The sequence below is a fragment of the Fundulus heteroclitus genome, chromosome 14 (genome assembly GCF_011125445.2).
Source record: "Fundulus heteroclitus isolate FHET01 chromosome 14, MU-UCD_Fhet_4.1, whole genome shotgun sequence".
Classification (NCBI taxonomy): Eukaryota; Metazoa; Chordata; class Actinopteri; order Cyprinodontiformes; family Fundulidae; genus Fundulus; species Fundulus heteroclitus.
Window position 1 is genome coordinate 829,101 of NC_046374.1, and position 16,724 is coordinate 845,824.

The 16,724-nt window shown below is 39.8% G+C and overlaps 1 protein-coding gene across 2 annotated transcripts; it reads left to right on the forward strand.

Moving 5' to 3' along the window:
- The first annotated feature begins 1,920 nt into the window (after positions 1 to 1,920).
- Positions 1,921 to 12,016, forward strand: si:dkey-46i9.6 (E3 ubiquitin-protein ligase TRIM58). Of its 2 annotated transcripts, none has more exons than XM_036145998.1 (7): positions 1,921 to 2,024; positions 4,924 to 5,908; positions 7,877 to 7,972; positions 8,141 to 8,371; positions 10,633 to 10,780; positions 10,890 to 10,916; positions 11,013 to 12,016. In XM_036145998.1, exons 2-7 carry the CDS (start codon positions 4,967 to 4,969, stop codon positions 11,558 to 11,560), a joined length of 1,992 nt encoding a protein of 663 aa, XP_036001891.1. In that variant the 5' UTR covers positions 1,921 to 2,024; positions 4,924 to 4,966; the 3' UTR covers positions 11,561 to 12,016. The 2 variants fall into 2 exon arrangements, with proteins under 2 accessions (XP_036001891.1, XP_036001892.1); XM_036145999.1 differs by having other exon boundaries at positions 1,923 to 2,024; positions 4,992 to 5,908.
- Positions 12,017 to 16,724: the final 4,708 nt, after the last annotated feature.

Genomic DNA, 16,724 nt, shown 5'->3' on the forward strand with positions numbered 1-16,724 from the left:
CAACTGAAATGTGCATTTTCCTTATGCCTAGATTCCTTATATTTCATCAATAGAATATTTTCACCTTCTGGACATTTGTGCGACATTTTCTGAGAACACCTTGATCACCAAAATCGGAACAGTTCATCAAGTCGTTAAAGACAAGATACAGCATGTCCTTCAGTGCTTTCCAACTAGTGCACATTATATTATGGAACTCTTCAGTTTCCATCACCGTGGGGCTCAGTTACTATATCTCACCAGGAGATGGCCCAATAAGCCTAGGCTGGGAACAGGGACTTTCTTTTCATGAGTCATACTGATACCGATTAACTTACTGGAATCTAGGCTTCCATCAGCCTTGAACAAAAGTATATTGTTTGTTCATTCCAGCTATGTCCATTTACTCCCATGTTTACTTTTAAATCCAAACATCCTTTTTCAGAGAACATCTCTCTTTCCCACATAGGCCTCATGAAGTAGCAGCATGAAATTAACATTCTGGACTGATGCCCAAGTGGTGCATAATAAGCAGACTTGGCTTGTTTTTCCCTCCCGTGTTGTCAGGCTTGCTAGGCAGAAGAACAGCAAAATGTGCTAAAATATGGGCCCTATTTCAACAAGTCATCTTTGAAACAAACACAGGACCTCGACTGCCCCTTGCCCCAAAGAGTCCGAATTGTGCATTTGTGAAAAGGCTGAAAATTGTGAACAACCCCTTACAGATTTCTTCTGGTTTTGCTATTTTATTGACACTTATACAACAAAACAATAAAAATATATTTTTTTTCTCATTCAAAAGTATAATCACTCACCTTATCAAATCCCAAATTAACTCTGATTACCCAGTTTTTGGTGTTTTCCTCACTACATCCATAAATGTGCAATAAGCTCAAAGATGCAGCTCATCAGCACATGATCTAAAAAAATTAAGAACAAATGACAATTAAAAACCCAGTTGTAACATGTTTTTAAATTAGCAAAAATATTTCTGACTATATTTTTGCATTGCATCATGTTGATGGATATTCATATTTTAGATGTGGTAAAAGCAAAAACAGAATAGATCTATAGCTCTATAACATTGCTGTAGCTCGTGCTAGGTTAAATGGCCATACATGTTCTCTTGTGTTCTCAGTCATCTGGAACCTGAATAAGACTTCCAAAATCAATACAACTGAAACTGGAGGGCGCTTGTTAATAATTTAAATGACACAAATCTGACAAGAGCCATTAAAACAAGCTGTTCCGTATGACAAATAACTATGCTAACATCTCTCTAAATATGCTAAGCTAACTAGCCTCCTGTATTTTTAACAATTGCAAGTATTAACTCTAAATAAAATAATAAATAAATTGAGTATACATTATCTACTTAAATTACACAAACCTCCCAAACTAAGAACAGCCATAAAAATAAGCTTTAAGTAAAAAACAAAAGACATGCTAACATGTCTGTAAATATGCTATGCTAACTATCATGTCCTCCTGTATTTTCAACATTTGGAAGTATGTTTAGTTTATACAACATCCCAATGAGATTGGAGAACATTTATTATCAGTTTAAATAACCCTGATAAACAAATAATATATAAATAAAAACAAGCTTCAGCTTGGATGTTTGTTACAGTTCTTGTGTATTTTTAAACAAATGGGATCGATATAGAATATCAAAAATAATGCAAGAACAACCAAATCCACCCAATTAAATCAAGCTTGAATGTTATTTATTATCAACTTAAATTATATAAATCGAGCAAACCAGCACGTTAACCATGTAGTATTGATATTTTTGTTTCATTGCATAGCTTCTCTCTGTCAAGTTTGAGAATTGCTCTATACTTACACAGGGCAGTTCCTCCTGAGGCTCAGAAGGCCATGGCCAAGAGGCTTAAATTTGTATCTAGGGTGAAAGAAAGAGGTGGGAGGGGAGGTTTATTTTCAGGACTGAGTTGTGGGTTAGTACTGGGGGAGCTGGAGGTGCCAGTGGTCAAAGCCGGTCTCAGATATCAGCACAGAGCGAAGTCTTAGGCAGCTGTTCTTTGGTGAGTGTCTGTGCGGTTCTCCTTCAGAGTTTTGCTTTCTATTTTCTGAATTTAAACATGTTTACTACCTATTTTCGAAGGGAAGTGTTGTTGGGTTTGTTTTATTTCCCAGGAAACTAATGTATGGTGTCTTAAAAGCTGTGACCTGATTGCATTACTTTCAGTTTGTCTTTTAATAGTTTACTGCTGACTCATATAAAACACAGGAAAATGATTTGACCATAGGAAAGCAGTGGTTAAATGCCAGACTAACACACATGTACAATGTAGGTTCTCGTGGTAAAAGTCTGTACGGTCATGACTGCAGAGGCCTTTAGCCAGGAGTTAAATGTATTTGAAAGGCAAACACAGTTACTTTGGGCTCAGTGGCATTTGCAAAATAGTTTACCAGGCTTTAATTGAGCGTGATACATTGCAGTTCATGTTCAAAAAATGTGCAAATAAAAACCACAAAACCCCATCAATACAAAAAAAATCTTCGGCATATTTTAAATAATTTAGTATATTTAAAACAGATAAGAAATTCAACATAAAAAATCGATTGTCTAATCTATTGTCTATTGAAATTGCTTTTTTATTATGTTTCAATATTTCTTTGCATGTACTTTACTCTAAATACAAGTAATCATCACTTGTACCAATTTTCTTCTCTTCCAAATGACTAAAAATAAGTTCTGGATTCAAAAAGGCTCAATGTAAGTACTTTCATCAGTTTGTTAAATCTAGAACTCAAAATTCAAACAAAAGAAAGATTTCTCTTTTAAGCCTTTTTATGTCAAAGATTTCATTGCACTTTCAGCACAAACTTTGCATCTTAAAGGTAGAGTCAGCGATATTTCCTGAAATACAAGTAAGAAATGGCCAAGTCCCTTTTTGAATAACTGCATGCTCAAGACTGTCTTACCTACTTTTTTGCTCCTTAGGGGGATCATGTGAAAAATTAAAAAACAATTCCTGGTCTTATTTCTTTCTACTGAGGTCTTCATCTTCTTCTCATAAACATGTCAGACAGTTGGGCGTGTTTCGGTGGCGCAGTGGTTATATTGCACGATCTAACCACGATAGCGTACACGACCCATGTATGGAGGCCTTAGTCCTCGATGTGGCCGACCCAGGTTCGACTCTGACCTGTGGTCCTTTGCTGCATGTCTCTACCCCTCTCTCATACCCACTTTCCTGTCAGCTGACTGTATGAAAAACAAGCCACTAGTTCTGTAAAAGCCTCAACAACAAAAAAGTAAACATGTCAAACAGTTTGCTTTTTGCGACTCTCAGCCATTTTCAAAGTATATGGTGAAAGGCTAACACTAAAGCTAACTGGATACATAAACAGAAGTGCACATGTGCAGCTAGCAAGCGGAAACTAACAATGTGCGCGCACACCGGTACCTAACAATGATTGGCTTGTGGGACAACCAAAAGATAAGGTGATACCCTCGCGACGGGGGGACGTGGTTCCAGGGAGAACTTGGCTGGACTAATCCTCTGACCAATCCTTGTCATTCAGACCGGAAGGCTGGGATGTAAATTTTTTTGTTTGTTTTTCTTCATACATAAAGTATTGACTGCTGTCAGGATGGAAGGACCATTTCACCCAGTATAACAAAAAGTGTCTCTGAACAGGATTACCAACCATAGCTTTAACAATGTGTTGGCTGTTTTCACAGTTACACACTTCCATGTTCTTCTTCATCATTGCAAACAGCTATGTTTGAATCTATATGGCTTTAGCCATATAGAGCTCATCTGTTTGCTCTTTAGGGAGTTTTGTTCATTTGTTATTTTGTATTCGTGCAGTCTTGGTTGTTTAGCTCTTGACTTTTCCAGGTGTGAGCCATATTCCACAGGACACTTCAAACCGACCTTGTGTCATTTCATAAACAGTTAGGGGACATTTTGTGCCTGCTTTGGAAACTGATTTTAAAAATATTTTTTTTTTATTAAAACTACCAGCTGTAAGGAAACATAGATATGTGTCTCCAAAAAATAACACCTATCAACATGAAGTTACCTAGAGTTAGTCTGGAGGGTCATCGTCTCTCATATTTCCAAAGTTATCTGGTTCATAAGGTTTCAAACCCACAATTAATACATAAAGGGACTTCAACAAATGATATATTTAAATTAGATCATATTTGAGTTTTTTTTTATATCATCAAAAGTACTTATCTATCAAAATAAATAAACTTACACAGGTACAAAATGGAAGTTGGAAAAGCCAAAACAGCAACATGCAGACACTTAAAGGAGTTTCAAATTGGCATAGAGGCAAATAGCTTACTGTTGGCCCTCTTTGTGAGGGTACTAATTTTTAGATTAAATATAGTATGATGTTATACATTATCTCTCTGCGTTGTTCTCCCGTCTCTTGTTCACATTGCCAGGCTGGCCGCGGGTGCATGTACATCCATGATGAACTGCTGCCACTCAGGGTTTTAGAGACATCTTGTTTTAGTCTACAGACAGTGCTCAAGCCCCACCTAGTGGTGAAATGTTGCTGATTGCTCCTTTAAGTAAGAGTACCGCTAATTTTCAGACTAATTCTAATTTTGTTTTTTCTGGAAAGTTGATACGAAGGATGTAATCCAAGAAGTTCAGCTAATAAGATCACCTAATTTTTCATGTGTCTTATCTGTGCCGTTTATAACAGTTTTTGTCACATTTACATATTACAATTAACCTCAAGGTTAGGTGACAATGTTTAAGAAAGTAAAAAGAATTGAAATGAAACGAATGAGATATCGGCATAGTAAAACATAAACAATAACAAAATACCGAGTCATCATTCTTAAATCTGTTTTGAGAAATTCATCCCTTAACCCATCTCTCCTCAACTGTGCATGCACATGAGCCACCAGGAATTAAAAGCCATCTAACTCTGGCAACCTCAATATCACAGCAGGTCAGATGTCCCGTTCAAAGGCTGGTTGCTTTCGCTGAAAATGACCCTGCCTCTCCGCCGTGCAGGCATGGCCACCACTGGGAACCTGTCTGAAGAGCAGGTGCACTGCTCCATCTGCCTGGACGTCTTCACCAACCCCGTGTCCATCCCCTGCGGGCACAACTTCTGCCAGGGCTGCATCCTGGGATACTGGAAAACGAGCCCTCTCTACCAGTGTCCCATGTGCAAGAAGACCTTCCACAAAAGGCCCGACATCAGCGTGAACACCGTCCTGAGGGAAATTGCAGAGCAGTTCAAGCAGATAAGAGTTAAGAGTGTGGAAGGGAAAGGAAGTGGGGAAGAGGGGGTTGGAAAGACAAAGAAGTGGACCCTGGAGAAAAAGAGGAAGGAGGACGAGGAGAGGCTTTTGGAGAAAGATCAAATGCAGCATCTTATGGAGGAGCTGAAACAAAAGCAAGAGGAGAAGAAAAACAAGCAGGAGGTGAAGGAGAGTCAAATGGAGGAGCTGCCCCCATTAATCCCTCCAGTGTTGGCATCTAAAAGCTCTCCTCCATCGTCGCCTCAAGATTCAGCTCCAGCTCTGCCGCTCAAAACGCCACCTACACCTTCATGTGAAATCCCTTCCGCTTCACTTCCTCAAACCTCCCCAACGTCTCAGACCCCTCCTCTCCCATCTTCCACCTGGGAGGATGTCCTGTGTGATGTTTGCTTGGGCGAGGGCCGCCCCAAAGCCATCAAATCTTGCCTCGTGTGTCTGACCTCTTACTGCGATGAGCACCTCAAATCTCACGCTGCCAGGTTCACCAAGCACAAGCTGATAGAGCCCGTGGCCAACATGGAGGACAGGATGTGTCCCAAGCATGAGAGGCTGCTCGAGCTCTTTTGCAAGAAAGACCAGACGTGCGTGTGTGTCCTCTGCACCGAGACCGACCACAGGGCTCATTACACCGTCCCTGTGGAGAGAGAGTGGACCGAGAAGAAGGTGAGAAACCCAGACTAACACCCATAAATATACACAAGCATGCATACTTGTGAGTGTGGGAGGGGGGGATTGGTGCCTTATCTCTAATGTACACCATAGACACCATTAGTTCATCAGAGGGCAACATAGAGGCACACACTCTTACCTTGGGGTAATTTAAAGAGACTGGTTAACCTAATGGTTCTGATTTTTGATTGTGGGAGGAAGCCAGAGTACCCTGAGAGAACCCAAGAATGCACGGGCAGAACATGGAAACTTCATGCAGAAAGACCCTAGGGCCAGGATTCGAAACCATGACTGCAAAGCCTGAACAAATGCCAGCACCTGCATCACCATGCAGCCCTATAAACATAGATATGTAAGATTGTACTACATATTGATTTGAATTTAGAGGTCACAATGTTCTCACTATGGCTCTATTTAAAGAGTGCTAAGTTAAGGAAAAGGACACGTTTGACAGTTTTTGCAAACTCAATGTGAATTTTGATCATACTTCTGGACTATATTTTCTCCAGACCTTAATTTTCCAGAACCTTCTACTTAACCCTGGCTGCTGGCTGCGTCCCTTTCCTCAGAGGGGTACCACACTGTTTATGCGGATTTATAGTAATCACTAACACTGAACGGGTGCTTTCTATTGCAGCAAAATCACAGCCTTGATTGAGGGGATGAAATACAGCTATTAAGTCAACTTTTACAGTGGCGTTTCTTGTTATTGTTTACAAGCAGAACCCTCAAACTCACGCCTTGTTGTAGTTTTAGTGATCTGCTTAGATGGATGAGCAAACTTAGGAACAGCAGAGTCTAGAAAGGGATTTAAAAACCAGTGTAATCATAACAAAACATACATTAATACCGGGGTGTCCCAGAATGGTTAGAGCTTAAAAACTAAGAAAGGTCTCTTTAAACTTAGGGGAAAGGCGCAACTGGAGGGGCATCTGTCCAAGCTGTTCGCCCATCAGTCAGAGAGATAGGCAAAAGGCTACCGTCAAAAAGATAATAAGCAATCATTTTCTGCAATAAAACTATTACCACGGCTATTGAGACACTGATTACACTTTATAACCTGTTTATAGTCACTCCAAACTGTAAGGAGGATGGAGCGTTCTCTTGCATATTTCACAGTTGTCAAAAATTATTTTAAGTGACAGACTTTAAATCTGGTGATGGAGGTTTAAATAATTGCCAAAGAAAACAATAGGACACTATTAGAGCTTTCACAAAACCGATTAATGAACAGTTATTGTAAAAAAGAAGTAGCCTACAAACTCTTTCTTTTCTTCTTGAGTTTCAGGACATGAATAAAACTTCACACAACAGTGTAAATCTTTCTCCTAACGATCAGATTTCCTTAAAGGCTCCTGACATTCCAGGATGTGCTGTCACAGACTATGAAAGGTCAAAATTATGAAGTTATCTGCAGAACGTCTTGCTCTCTATTGCACTCTTGCAGACTAAATGATCCAGTTGTCTTTTAGACTAGCTTCTTGTGATTCTTCTTATAACATCTTTACTCATACTGAAAATGGTAAACTTTGAGTCTTCTCGATTCAATAACAGCATCCACACCAAGCAGTTTTGTTCCTAATGTGACCTGGTAGCCTACATAACGATGATTTAAAAAAAAAAAAACATTAGACATTTGATGCCTGTGCAAATTCTCAGTTATCCGGGTCACCGTTACAGCAAACAGGCTTAAATCAGAGGCAACTCCTGGATAGGTGTTGAAATATTTTCAGAAAAACTGAGTAGTTGCCTCCGATTGCAATTGCAATTGGGTGTTTGACTTTGCAACTGCCGCAACCAGGGTGCATGTCAAGTTACTGCAAGAACTGAAGGACAGTCAGTAGATATCTGAAGTTTAGTTAACAGAACATATGCAGCAAATGCATGAAAATGTTAAACAGTTAAAATATCAGTAACAGTATTAATTCTACATCTGCCATCTATGTTGTTAATGTCACACAGGCGCTGCTGAAAAAGACAGAGATAGATGTCCAGCAGATGATCCAGGAAAGAGTGAAGAAGGTGGAGGAGATCAAACACTCTGTGGAGCTCAACAAAGTGAGTCAGACCATGTACCGTCCATTATGCTAGGTGTTCCAACATAGTAGGGAATACCACATTGACTTCCTGTCAAAGCTATAGAATTAATTTTTCTCTCTCACAAATGAAGCACTCGTGCTCTTTCATCAATGCAGATTTGAACGTTTGTGTGATTTCTGCTTTTAGGTCAGTGCTCAGAGAGAGATCGAGGAGAGCATCCAGGTCTTTTCAGAGCTGGTGCGCTCCATCCAGAAGGCTCAGGCTGAGCTGGTTTTAGTCATCGAGGAGAAGCAGAGGCAGACGGAGAGGTGGGCCGAGGGCCTCACCGCCGAACTGGAGCAGGAAATCTCGGAGCTCAAGACGAGGCACGCAGACTTGGAAAACGTGGCTAGGACAGACCATATTCACTTCCTGAAGGTTAGGAACAATTTATTTAAACGCAATTCTGTTATCCGTCTTTGTTTTTATTGTTATTGTGGCTGTCCCGTAAAGGCCAGTGTTGTCACATGCATTTTTGCCAAAGGAGAAAGACAACCAGCCTGGCCTTTTAAGGTCAAAACAAATCAAGCTGCAATAAAATCTGTGACGTAACTTACAATGTGCGTCAGATATGCTCTCCTCCCCAGTCCTATTATATCAAAGCCACAACATATCAGATAAGCCCTTGTGACATGCTGACCTAAAAGCTGTATGAACAGGAAAGGTAAGCAGGTGAGCTGTCACAATCATCAGGCTGCAATGCCACTCAGTTAATTAGTTGTTTTGCTCCATTCTTAAACGGGGGTTTTCACAAATGTGTATACATAATTCCCACAGAAAATACAGCAAACTGAACAATTCCTCCAGTTTCATGGGTAAACAACAGAGAATTATTATTTTTTGCTACAGTTAAGTGTCCATAGCACTGACAACTGTAGCACGGAGTGGAGGCGCAATGAAAGGCCTGACTGGGAAGCTCATGGATCCCATTTTAACTCTTTCCGGCAAAACTGCCTCTGAAAACTATCAGAAATGACACGCTTGCCACTTTTTCTTTGTTGTTTATAGAATCTCTGTATATTGTTAACCTTGTCTCATCCATGTTTACTTTTAATCTAGATCCTCATTGGTTGGTACTCCTGTAATCACTCCTTTAACTGTTTTGTTCTCTTCTCTGACTTTTCTTTCTATCACCTTTTTCCCCCTATGTGACCAACATGTATCTCCTTGTTTTTTTGGCTCCTCAGTTTTGCAAATTATCAACAAGTTTCCATGTCTCAAAACTTTCACCATTTCGACTCCTCCAATATTCTTTTTCATTCTGTAGAAATCATAATGGGGCTCATATGACCCTGTTTTTCCTCATTTCTGAATCTAAATATTATTTTGAACTCTTCTCTCACAACTTTCCTACGAACAACCCTTTCCTCATCCGAACTGCTTTCCTCTAATTCCCGCTTGCTTCCTTGACTGTCAAACAAACTCCTATCCACCTTTTTTCCCTCCTCATCCTCAACCTCTCCCTCTCCTTTTCCCATGTTGTCCATTTTTCCTCTTCCGCGTCTACCTGAGTAGCCATTCTGTTCCATTCACATACCCCAGGCAAGGTTTCGAGCCACGCTATTATCTTCCTCTTCAGCGTTTCTTAACAACGCTCCAGTCTGTTTTTCCTGCTTCCAGGACCCGAACTACCTTTAAAAACACGATCAGTGTGACCTATCACAGAGCTGGCAAAAACAACAACTGAGCCCCGTCTCACGTGACTTCAACCTGCTATTCCTATTAGTGCAGAATCCTTGCATGTTGACGTTGGCATCATAACCAGAAATAAAAATGTGTATGTTTTAGGGCTGGGCAATAAATTTATGTTATAATTTCAATTTAAAATTTAAAAAGATTTAAGTTTTGGAAAACTAGATTTTTTTTTCCAGTGCTCTCTCGTGGGCTTCCATAAAACTTTGCACTGTATCAGTTCTGATAGGGTCAACTAGTTTTTGTAATAACATGCAACGTTGAATACATTTTTAGGAAATTATATTGTCAAAATATTCTGAAGATGAAACCAAATTTTACCCTAAGGTAAGGTACTTTAATTTATTCATGTACTTATTTTTCTGAATTACTTTGAAACTATGCAAGTGAAGTGAGGCTTATTCTTAGATGTGAAATACCACTAGCAGCAAACAGTTTTTTTTATTTTCATTTAATACTATGGCGGGACATGCCAACTTGTATTATAGGCATATTTCAAAGCTTGTGTTTAGTTGCACTTTAAATTAGGGTCAACTCCCAGACAAGATGATTGAAATTAAAGTTATTAAAAATAATTTCAGTAATTGTTTTTTATGAAACAAAAGGAAGAAAAAAATCAATTAATCGAATCTGGTAAATTATAATCGGGAGATTTTGTTTGTAAGCCATATCGCCCAACCCTGATATATTTGGACCTGACTAAATTTATTAAACAATTATTTATTTTTCAGTAAAATTCATACTTTTGATTCAGCACCACTCTAGATCTTCCGTAGATGTATTATTTTCATTAAAAAAATTAATTAGCTATGACCTTTGAATAGCTTAAAGAAGCTTTTTCCAAATGGAGCGATTTTTTTTCTTCCATATTTTAAATATACACCAATTTCACATTAAAATTTTTTATTATTTACGATGTTGTGTGGCATTCTGCCTTCTCCCTGCAGAGCTTTCCAGCTTTAAGCGCTACTCCACCTGTTAAGGACTGGTCTGAGACCAGTGTTCCCACCGACGCATGCGTTGGCATGATCAGGAGATCAGTGTCTAAACTGGAGGCTACGTTAGGTGAAATGATTGACAAGCTGTACAAAAGCGGTAGGAAACATTACGTTACTTTTAAAACAATTTTAAAAGAAAAGCAAAAACATGTCCATAAGGTGACAATAATCTGAAAACAATTACCTTTTGTCTTGACTTTTGACAGAGATTAAGAAAATTCCGAAATATTCAGGTAATTATTTCCTCATTTTCTGTTGTTATTTAGTTGGAGTTTTTGTTTTGCTTCTTAAACCGTCCTGTAGTTACATCCTTTGTTTTGTGTCTGCAGTGGACGTCATCCTGGACCCTGACACGGCCAATCCATGGCTGCAGCTCTCGCAGGACAGACACCAGGTGAGGCATCTGGGAGCCTGGCAGGAACTCCCGGACAACCCTGACCGCTTCGACACCGTGGTCATAGTACTGGGCCGAGATGGCTTCACTTCTGGACGACACTTCTGGGAGGTCCAGGTGGGGGAAAAGGATGACTGGTACTTAGGTGTGGCCAAGTCTTCCGTCAAAAGGAAGGGTAGGATCTCTGTCAGCACATCCCAGGGTTATTGGGCTCTGGCCATGAAGAAAGGCCAGGGCTATCGGGTGTCAACAGCTCCGCCACTGCCGCTCTCTCTCGACCCAAAGCCAAAAAGAATTGGTGTGTACCTGGACTATGAGGAAGGACACGTCTCTTTTTATGACATGAAAGCTCAGACCCACATTTACACGTTTGAAGACACTTTCACCGAGAAGATTCTGCCATTTTTCTACCTGTACTGCTGCGACAAAGCCTCCGACACAATGGTGATCTGTCCGGTGCAGGAGAAAAACCTCATCAAGTAAAACAGCACACTTTCATCATGAAGATGAGAACCCTGGAAGAGACTGGAATTCAGACTCACTCGCCTAATTCTATTGAATTGCAGTTTTATGTACTAACGCTGAGTGTTCTGCAAAAGGTTGGACACAAGCAGTCTATAGTTTGTTTTTCTAGTGGAACAAGATCTCACCATGTAAAAGCAGTCACTGTCAACATGGGACTATGTCTGGTGACAGACGGGTGAACCCTGGATATGACGCGATGTGCCTTCAGCTTAACACCCTGTCCCTGTGTTTGAGACTGAAAGCAGTTCTTGAGTTGTTGTGTTGTGATGACGGAGTTGATTAAAAAGACTGCTTATCAAGCCCGGTTAAAACACCAGGTTAGTCAAGCATTCTGGAAGTCTGGCACTATTAATTTACTTTTGTTGGCAGAATTATTGGTACTCAGAATGAATAAAAACAACATTGCCATTGTAACACATGTTTGTGAGCTTTGAGAATACTAGATGGCTAACCCTTAGCTGCTAAGATTGCAGGTTGGAATGGTTGGTTTCTGCTTGCTAGCTTCCTCACAACACAAAACTAAAAGGATATTCCACAGTTTTTAATGTGTTTAGACAACATTTGAATTCAAACTACTTACAGGTACATCTCATAACATTGGAATTAGATTATTTTATATTTCTGTGTGCTCCTTATAGATGCATTACGCACTGGGTAAAATATTTCAGTCCTTTTAATTTTTGTAGGTGTGATGAGTATGGCTTACGGATAAGGAAACCCAAAATTCAGTGTCTTCGAAATTTGGAATATTCTAAAAAAGTGTTAAATCAGCAGGCTGTCTTGGACCTTATTTGATCCAGGGCCACTTCTCAGTTTCAGGTTTAACCAGTGAGCCCCCGTGACACCCACTTATCCTACTGTAGAGATCATATATACTCTAGCTGAGCATAAAAATGTGCTCAAAAAGAAAGTTTATTTTAAAACCAAGCACAAGATCAGTGATCGGTATACAAACGTTAAAGATTATAATTATAAAAAAAGACGTGACAGGTTGTTCAAAATCCCTCTTGGTGTAGCCGCCCTCCACGGAGTGAGGGTAGCACTCTCTCTATGTGAACCTTCTTCTTTTTCTCTGAAAGTCCAAGCCTCAAAAAGCTTCTCCAACATCTGTGTTCTCAGCTTTTATATGAGTAGATAAGCATGATTAATATATGATGAAGCAGTAATGCTTAAAATATACTGTCTAGGGTGTCTTATTACACAGCAAGCCACATATGGACTTCCTTTTCACTTCTCCTGGCAGTGTGTCTCACTTACATCGTCTTCAGCAGACAGGCCCAAATCCGAGGCAAACAGACTTTTGGTCAGTTTTTCTAAAAACTTTTGACACTTATCCAGGAGTCAATTTAGATGGTTTGCACTTTAGCAACTTGTGGCTAGACCATTGATGTTTTTCATCATCTTCTACAGGCTACAGAAGTCTCCTCTAGCTCTTAAATAATCTACAACTCCCCCACATGGATGGCCCATTGCACCCATAGGGTGCATTTACACATGCCCTGCTTAGTCCGCTTTAATCTGACTCTGGTTCACTTGCTCAGAAAGTTCGGTTCATTTGGGGAGGTGTGAATGCACAATCGAACTCTGATGTGGAACAAAACAGCGGACTCGGTTCCACCTTTAGGAGTGGTTGAAGTGAACTCTAGAGCGGTTCAAATACATATGGGAATGCCAGGCGAACCAGAGGCCAATCCAAAATCAGGAAGTGGATTACAGGGCAGGGCAATCCTGGTAAATACAATTGTAGCTTAGCATTAAAACTAATGAAGTAACTCATATATTATAGATGCCTTGCTCGACGTCTGTGTAAGCATTACATCTGTTCAATGTGTGTATGCGCCAGAAAGCCGTCTCACCCATCTTGCGTAAAATACAATAATCTCCGTTTTCCTCTGCTTTGTCCTCCGCTCATGCCGACCCCACTGTTGAATTGTTCAGCACACTTGCCAAAGACAACATTGCAATAATACGACTAATAGCTGTTACCATTCCATTTTGTGTACATTTTTGTGGAGAAGGAAGTTGTGTTGTTGACCAACCTCTTTCCTTCTGTTTCCTTGTGCAGCGCCACCACAGGCGAGTGATTGAACAGGCTGGTCGAAATGTTTGGTTCATGTGACAAAGCAAACCACACCACCTAAAATTTAGCAATTTGGTCCCCAATAAAACCGAGTCTACCCGAATATTGGGTGTGAAAACCATCTCAAATTCTCTTTCTTTGGCCTCAACTGGTGCCAGGAGGGTTTGAAGGAATTAACAGCAGACAATAGTGGTGACCTTTAACCCTGCGCCTCCTCTATACAACTTACTCTTCTCTGTTTCTCTTGAATGATGAGTCCCAGCATTAAGACTTCCAGTGGTGAAGGTTGGAGTTGCTGCCTCTTTTAAATGTACACATTTGAGATTTACAACAAAAGGTAAATAATGGAAAGTCACGGTGTCCTAACCTTAATAAGCTAATTAACTTAGAGCACCCACAAATGATTCCTGAGTGTCAAATAGTCTCTCAGTCTGGTTCAATAGGCTAGATGGTGATGGAGAAGATAGCTGACTGGACAGATGTCCACAATACTGCCACTGACACCCAGGATAAGCAACAAAGGGTCTTTGCTAAAGAAGCTAGTTGTTCACAGAGTGCTTTATTCAAGCATCTTCACAGAAAGTTGAGTGGAAAGAAAACGCACACCAGCGACAGTGTGGACTGAGGCTGGAGTCAGCACATGAAGAGCCAACTGCAGTCATTTACCAGGACATTTTAGTGCAATTTATTTACAGCAGGATTTGGTACTGGCCCACACTGCTAAATATACCAAAAGCTGGACCATGTTGTTCATCTTCTTGACTGGCCAGCAAACTCCCCTGACCTGAACCCCATAGAAAATCTCTGGGCTGTTGTCAAGAGGAAGATGAAGGACACCAGACTCTCCTCTTCCTCATAAGGACAATCATGGCAGCCATTATATCTCAGCTGAACCACTGGCTGATTCTTGCAAAAGTACCTTTCAGAAGAAATTTTTGTTTAAAATGTCCTTTTTATTAATAATATTCTACTTTGCTGAGTTGATGAATTTTGAGTTTTCATTGTCTTTATGCCTTAATTATTGAAATTACAAAAAATGTGCCTGACTGACATATTTCCCTCTCTGTGTAATAAATCTGTACAATATAGGAGTTTCACTTTCTGAAATAAGACAAAAAATGCAGAACTTGCACACAACATGCAATTTTTTTTTTAGATATACCTGTAAATCAAACATAAAGAAACATGAAGAGGATAATATTTCTCTGCGGTGAAACTGCACAGTACGAGATTTACCTTTAATTTATTTGTGAAAACACAGAATAGGAACATCTCCAGTTCTTAATTTCTCATCAGGACCACCTTCTTAGAATTAGACAGTTGGCACTGGGTTAAAAAAGAGGATTTCAGCAATATATGTTTTATATTTAATATGAGGAGCACAACATACCAAGAGGAATAAGTTCAGCCCAATGCAGTATTCATTGGAGAACAGCTTTTTCCCCTAAGTCTTAATTGGAGTGTGTTATATGTGAACTGGGCCCAGACTCCTCAGAGTTTCAAGTGCTGCATGTCCTGAGACCTCTAGAGGTCACCATTTCCCCTCACAGCTTTTGTGACAAAGATAAAGCGTTTGTTGAAACATGTCAGACCGGTTTAGTTAAACACTAGTGTTTTGAAGTCACCTGGAGATAAAAAAAACCTAAATATTCAAAGAATTGATGCACAGCTGGCTTTTCACAAAGGAAATTAACTCTACACAAACGTTTTTAGCAGTGGAGGGCAAGTTGTGTAAAAGCAAAGGCTGAAATCAAGGTTACTACTAACAGCTTTTTTTCCCCAAAAAACATCAAAATCTTGTTTGTCTGCAAAAGTTTAACACGTTGTGCAAAACACGTGTGGAGAGACTTTGAAGGACTCCCACCTGTAGCACAAAAAGGGACGTTTTTTTTATATCTGTTCTTGGGTAATTGTTTTTTTTTTTTCATTTAAGAAAAATACTCATTAGGAAAATATACTCACTTGTCACTTTATTAGGTATACCTGCTTGTTTACACAAATATCAAATCTGAGAACTAGATGCGTTTAGGCAACCATACATGGTGAAGGCGATTTACTAAAGTTCAAATGGATTCAAGTCAAACCTTGGCTTGGTTGCTGGTGCCAGATTGGTTGGTATGAGTATTTCAGAAACTGCTGATTTACTAGGATGTTCAGTCAAAACATCTAACGGTAAGGAAATAATGATCTAAAGGAGGAGGCCAGTGGACAATTACTAGACTGATTCAAGGTGATAGAAAGCCAAGAGTAGCTTAAATAACTTGGTACAAGAAAGCTGTGGAGAAGGACGTCTTTCTAACGAACCGGGAAGCAGATGGGATACAGCGGCAGAAAACTACGCTTGATGCTGCTCCTGTCAGCTAAGAGAATTCACTCAGCTTAACCACAACAGGACTGGAATAGATAGGAAAGACACTGACAGGTCCATGGATGTGAGAACAGGACATTCTTATCACAGATGTACAGCCAACACATCTGCATCCATTAAGCTATCATCTTCGGTGAAATCAGCAAAATATACATGTTCTGAGGTCAGAGTGTGTTGGTTTACCTACGCATGACTGAAGTCATTTAAGTTTGGATACAACTTTTTTATTCTGTGTCAAATGAACAGTAAATAACACTTATGTTTTAGAAGATGTGCTAAGCTGATATTTTGCTATAACATGATCGTTTTAGATGTTTCCAGGCCTACGGTCGAGCTAACAGATGTCTGGAGTTGATATTTGGTGGAAGTCCCGTGTGAACTTAACTATTTTCCACTTGGTTTCATTTCACTTTTTGCATGCGTGACATGAAAAATAAAGTTCTGTTATGACTGTGTCGTCTGAAAACCTGTGTGATGTAAGAGACAAGTGTAAACCAATAAATGTCGTCCAAAACATTACCAGGATTGCGTATTTTTTTTTATTCTGACTTAAAAGCCAACTTTAAGTTTTGTTTCAGTGAAATGACGTGCCCTGACCACGCCCACTACGTGCCAGACGCTGGTCCTGCTTCTCAGGTTTTTTTCTGGATCTGTTTCCTTGAAGATGAGTTTTT

Bases quoted from the DNA above. Each gene is read 5' to 3' on its own strand.
- si:dkey-46i9.6 (XM_036145998.1), top strand. From the start codon at position 4,967: ATGACCCTGCCTCTCCGCCGTGCAGGCATGGCCACCACTGGGAACCTG. The intron at 10,781-10,889 runs GTAGGAAACATT...GACTTTTGACAG, and splicing joins TGACAAGCTGTACAAAAGCG to AGATTAAGAAAATTCCGAAA. The intron at 10,917-11,012 runs GTAATTATTTCC...TTGTGTCTGCAG, and splicing joins GAAAATTCCGAAATATTCAG to TGGACGTCATCCTGGACCCT.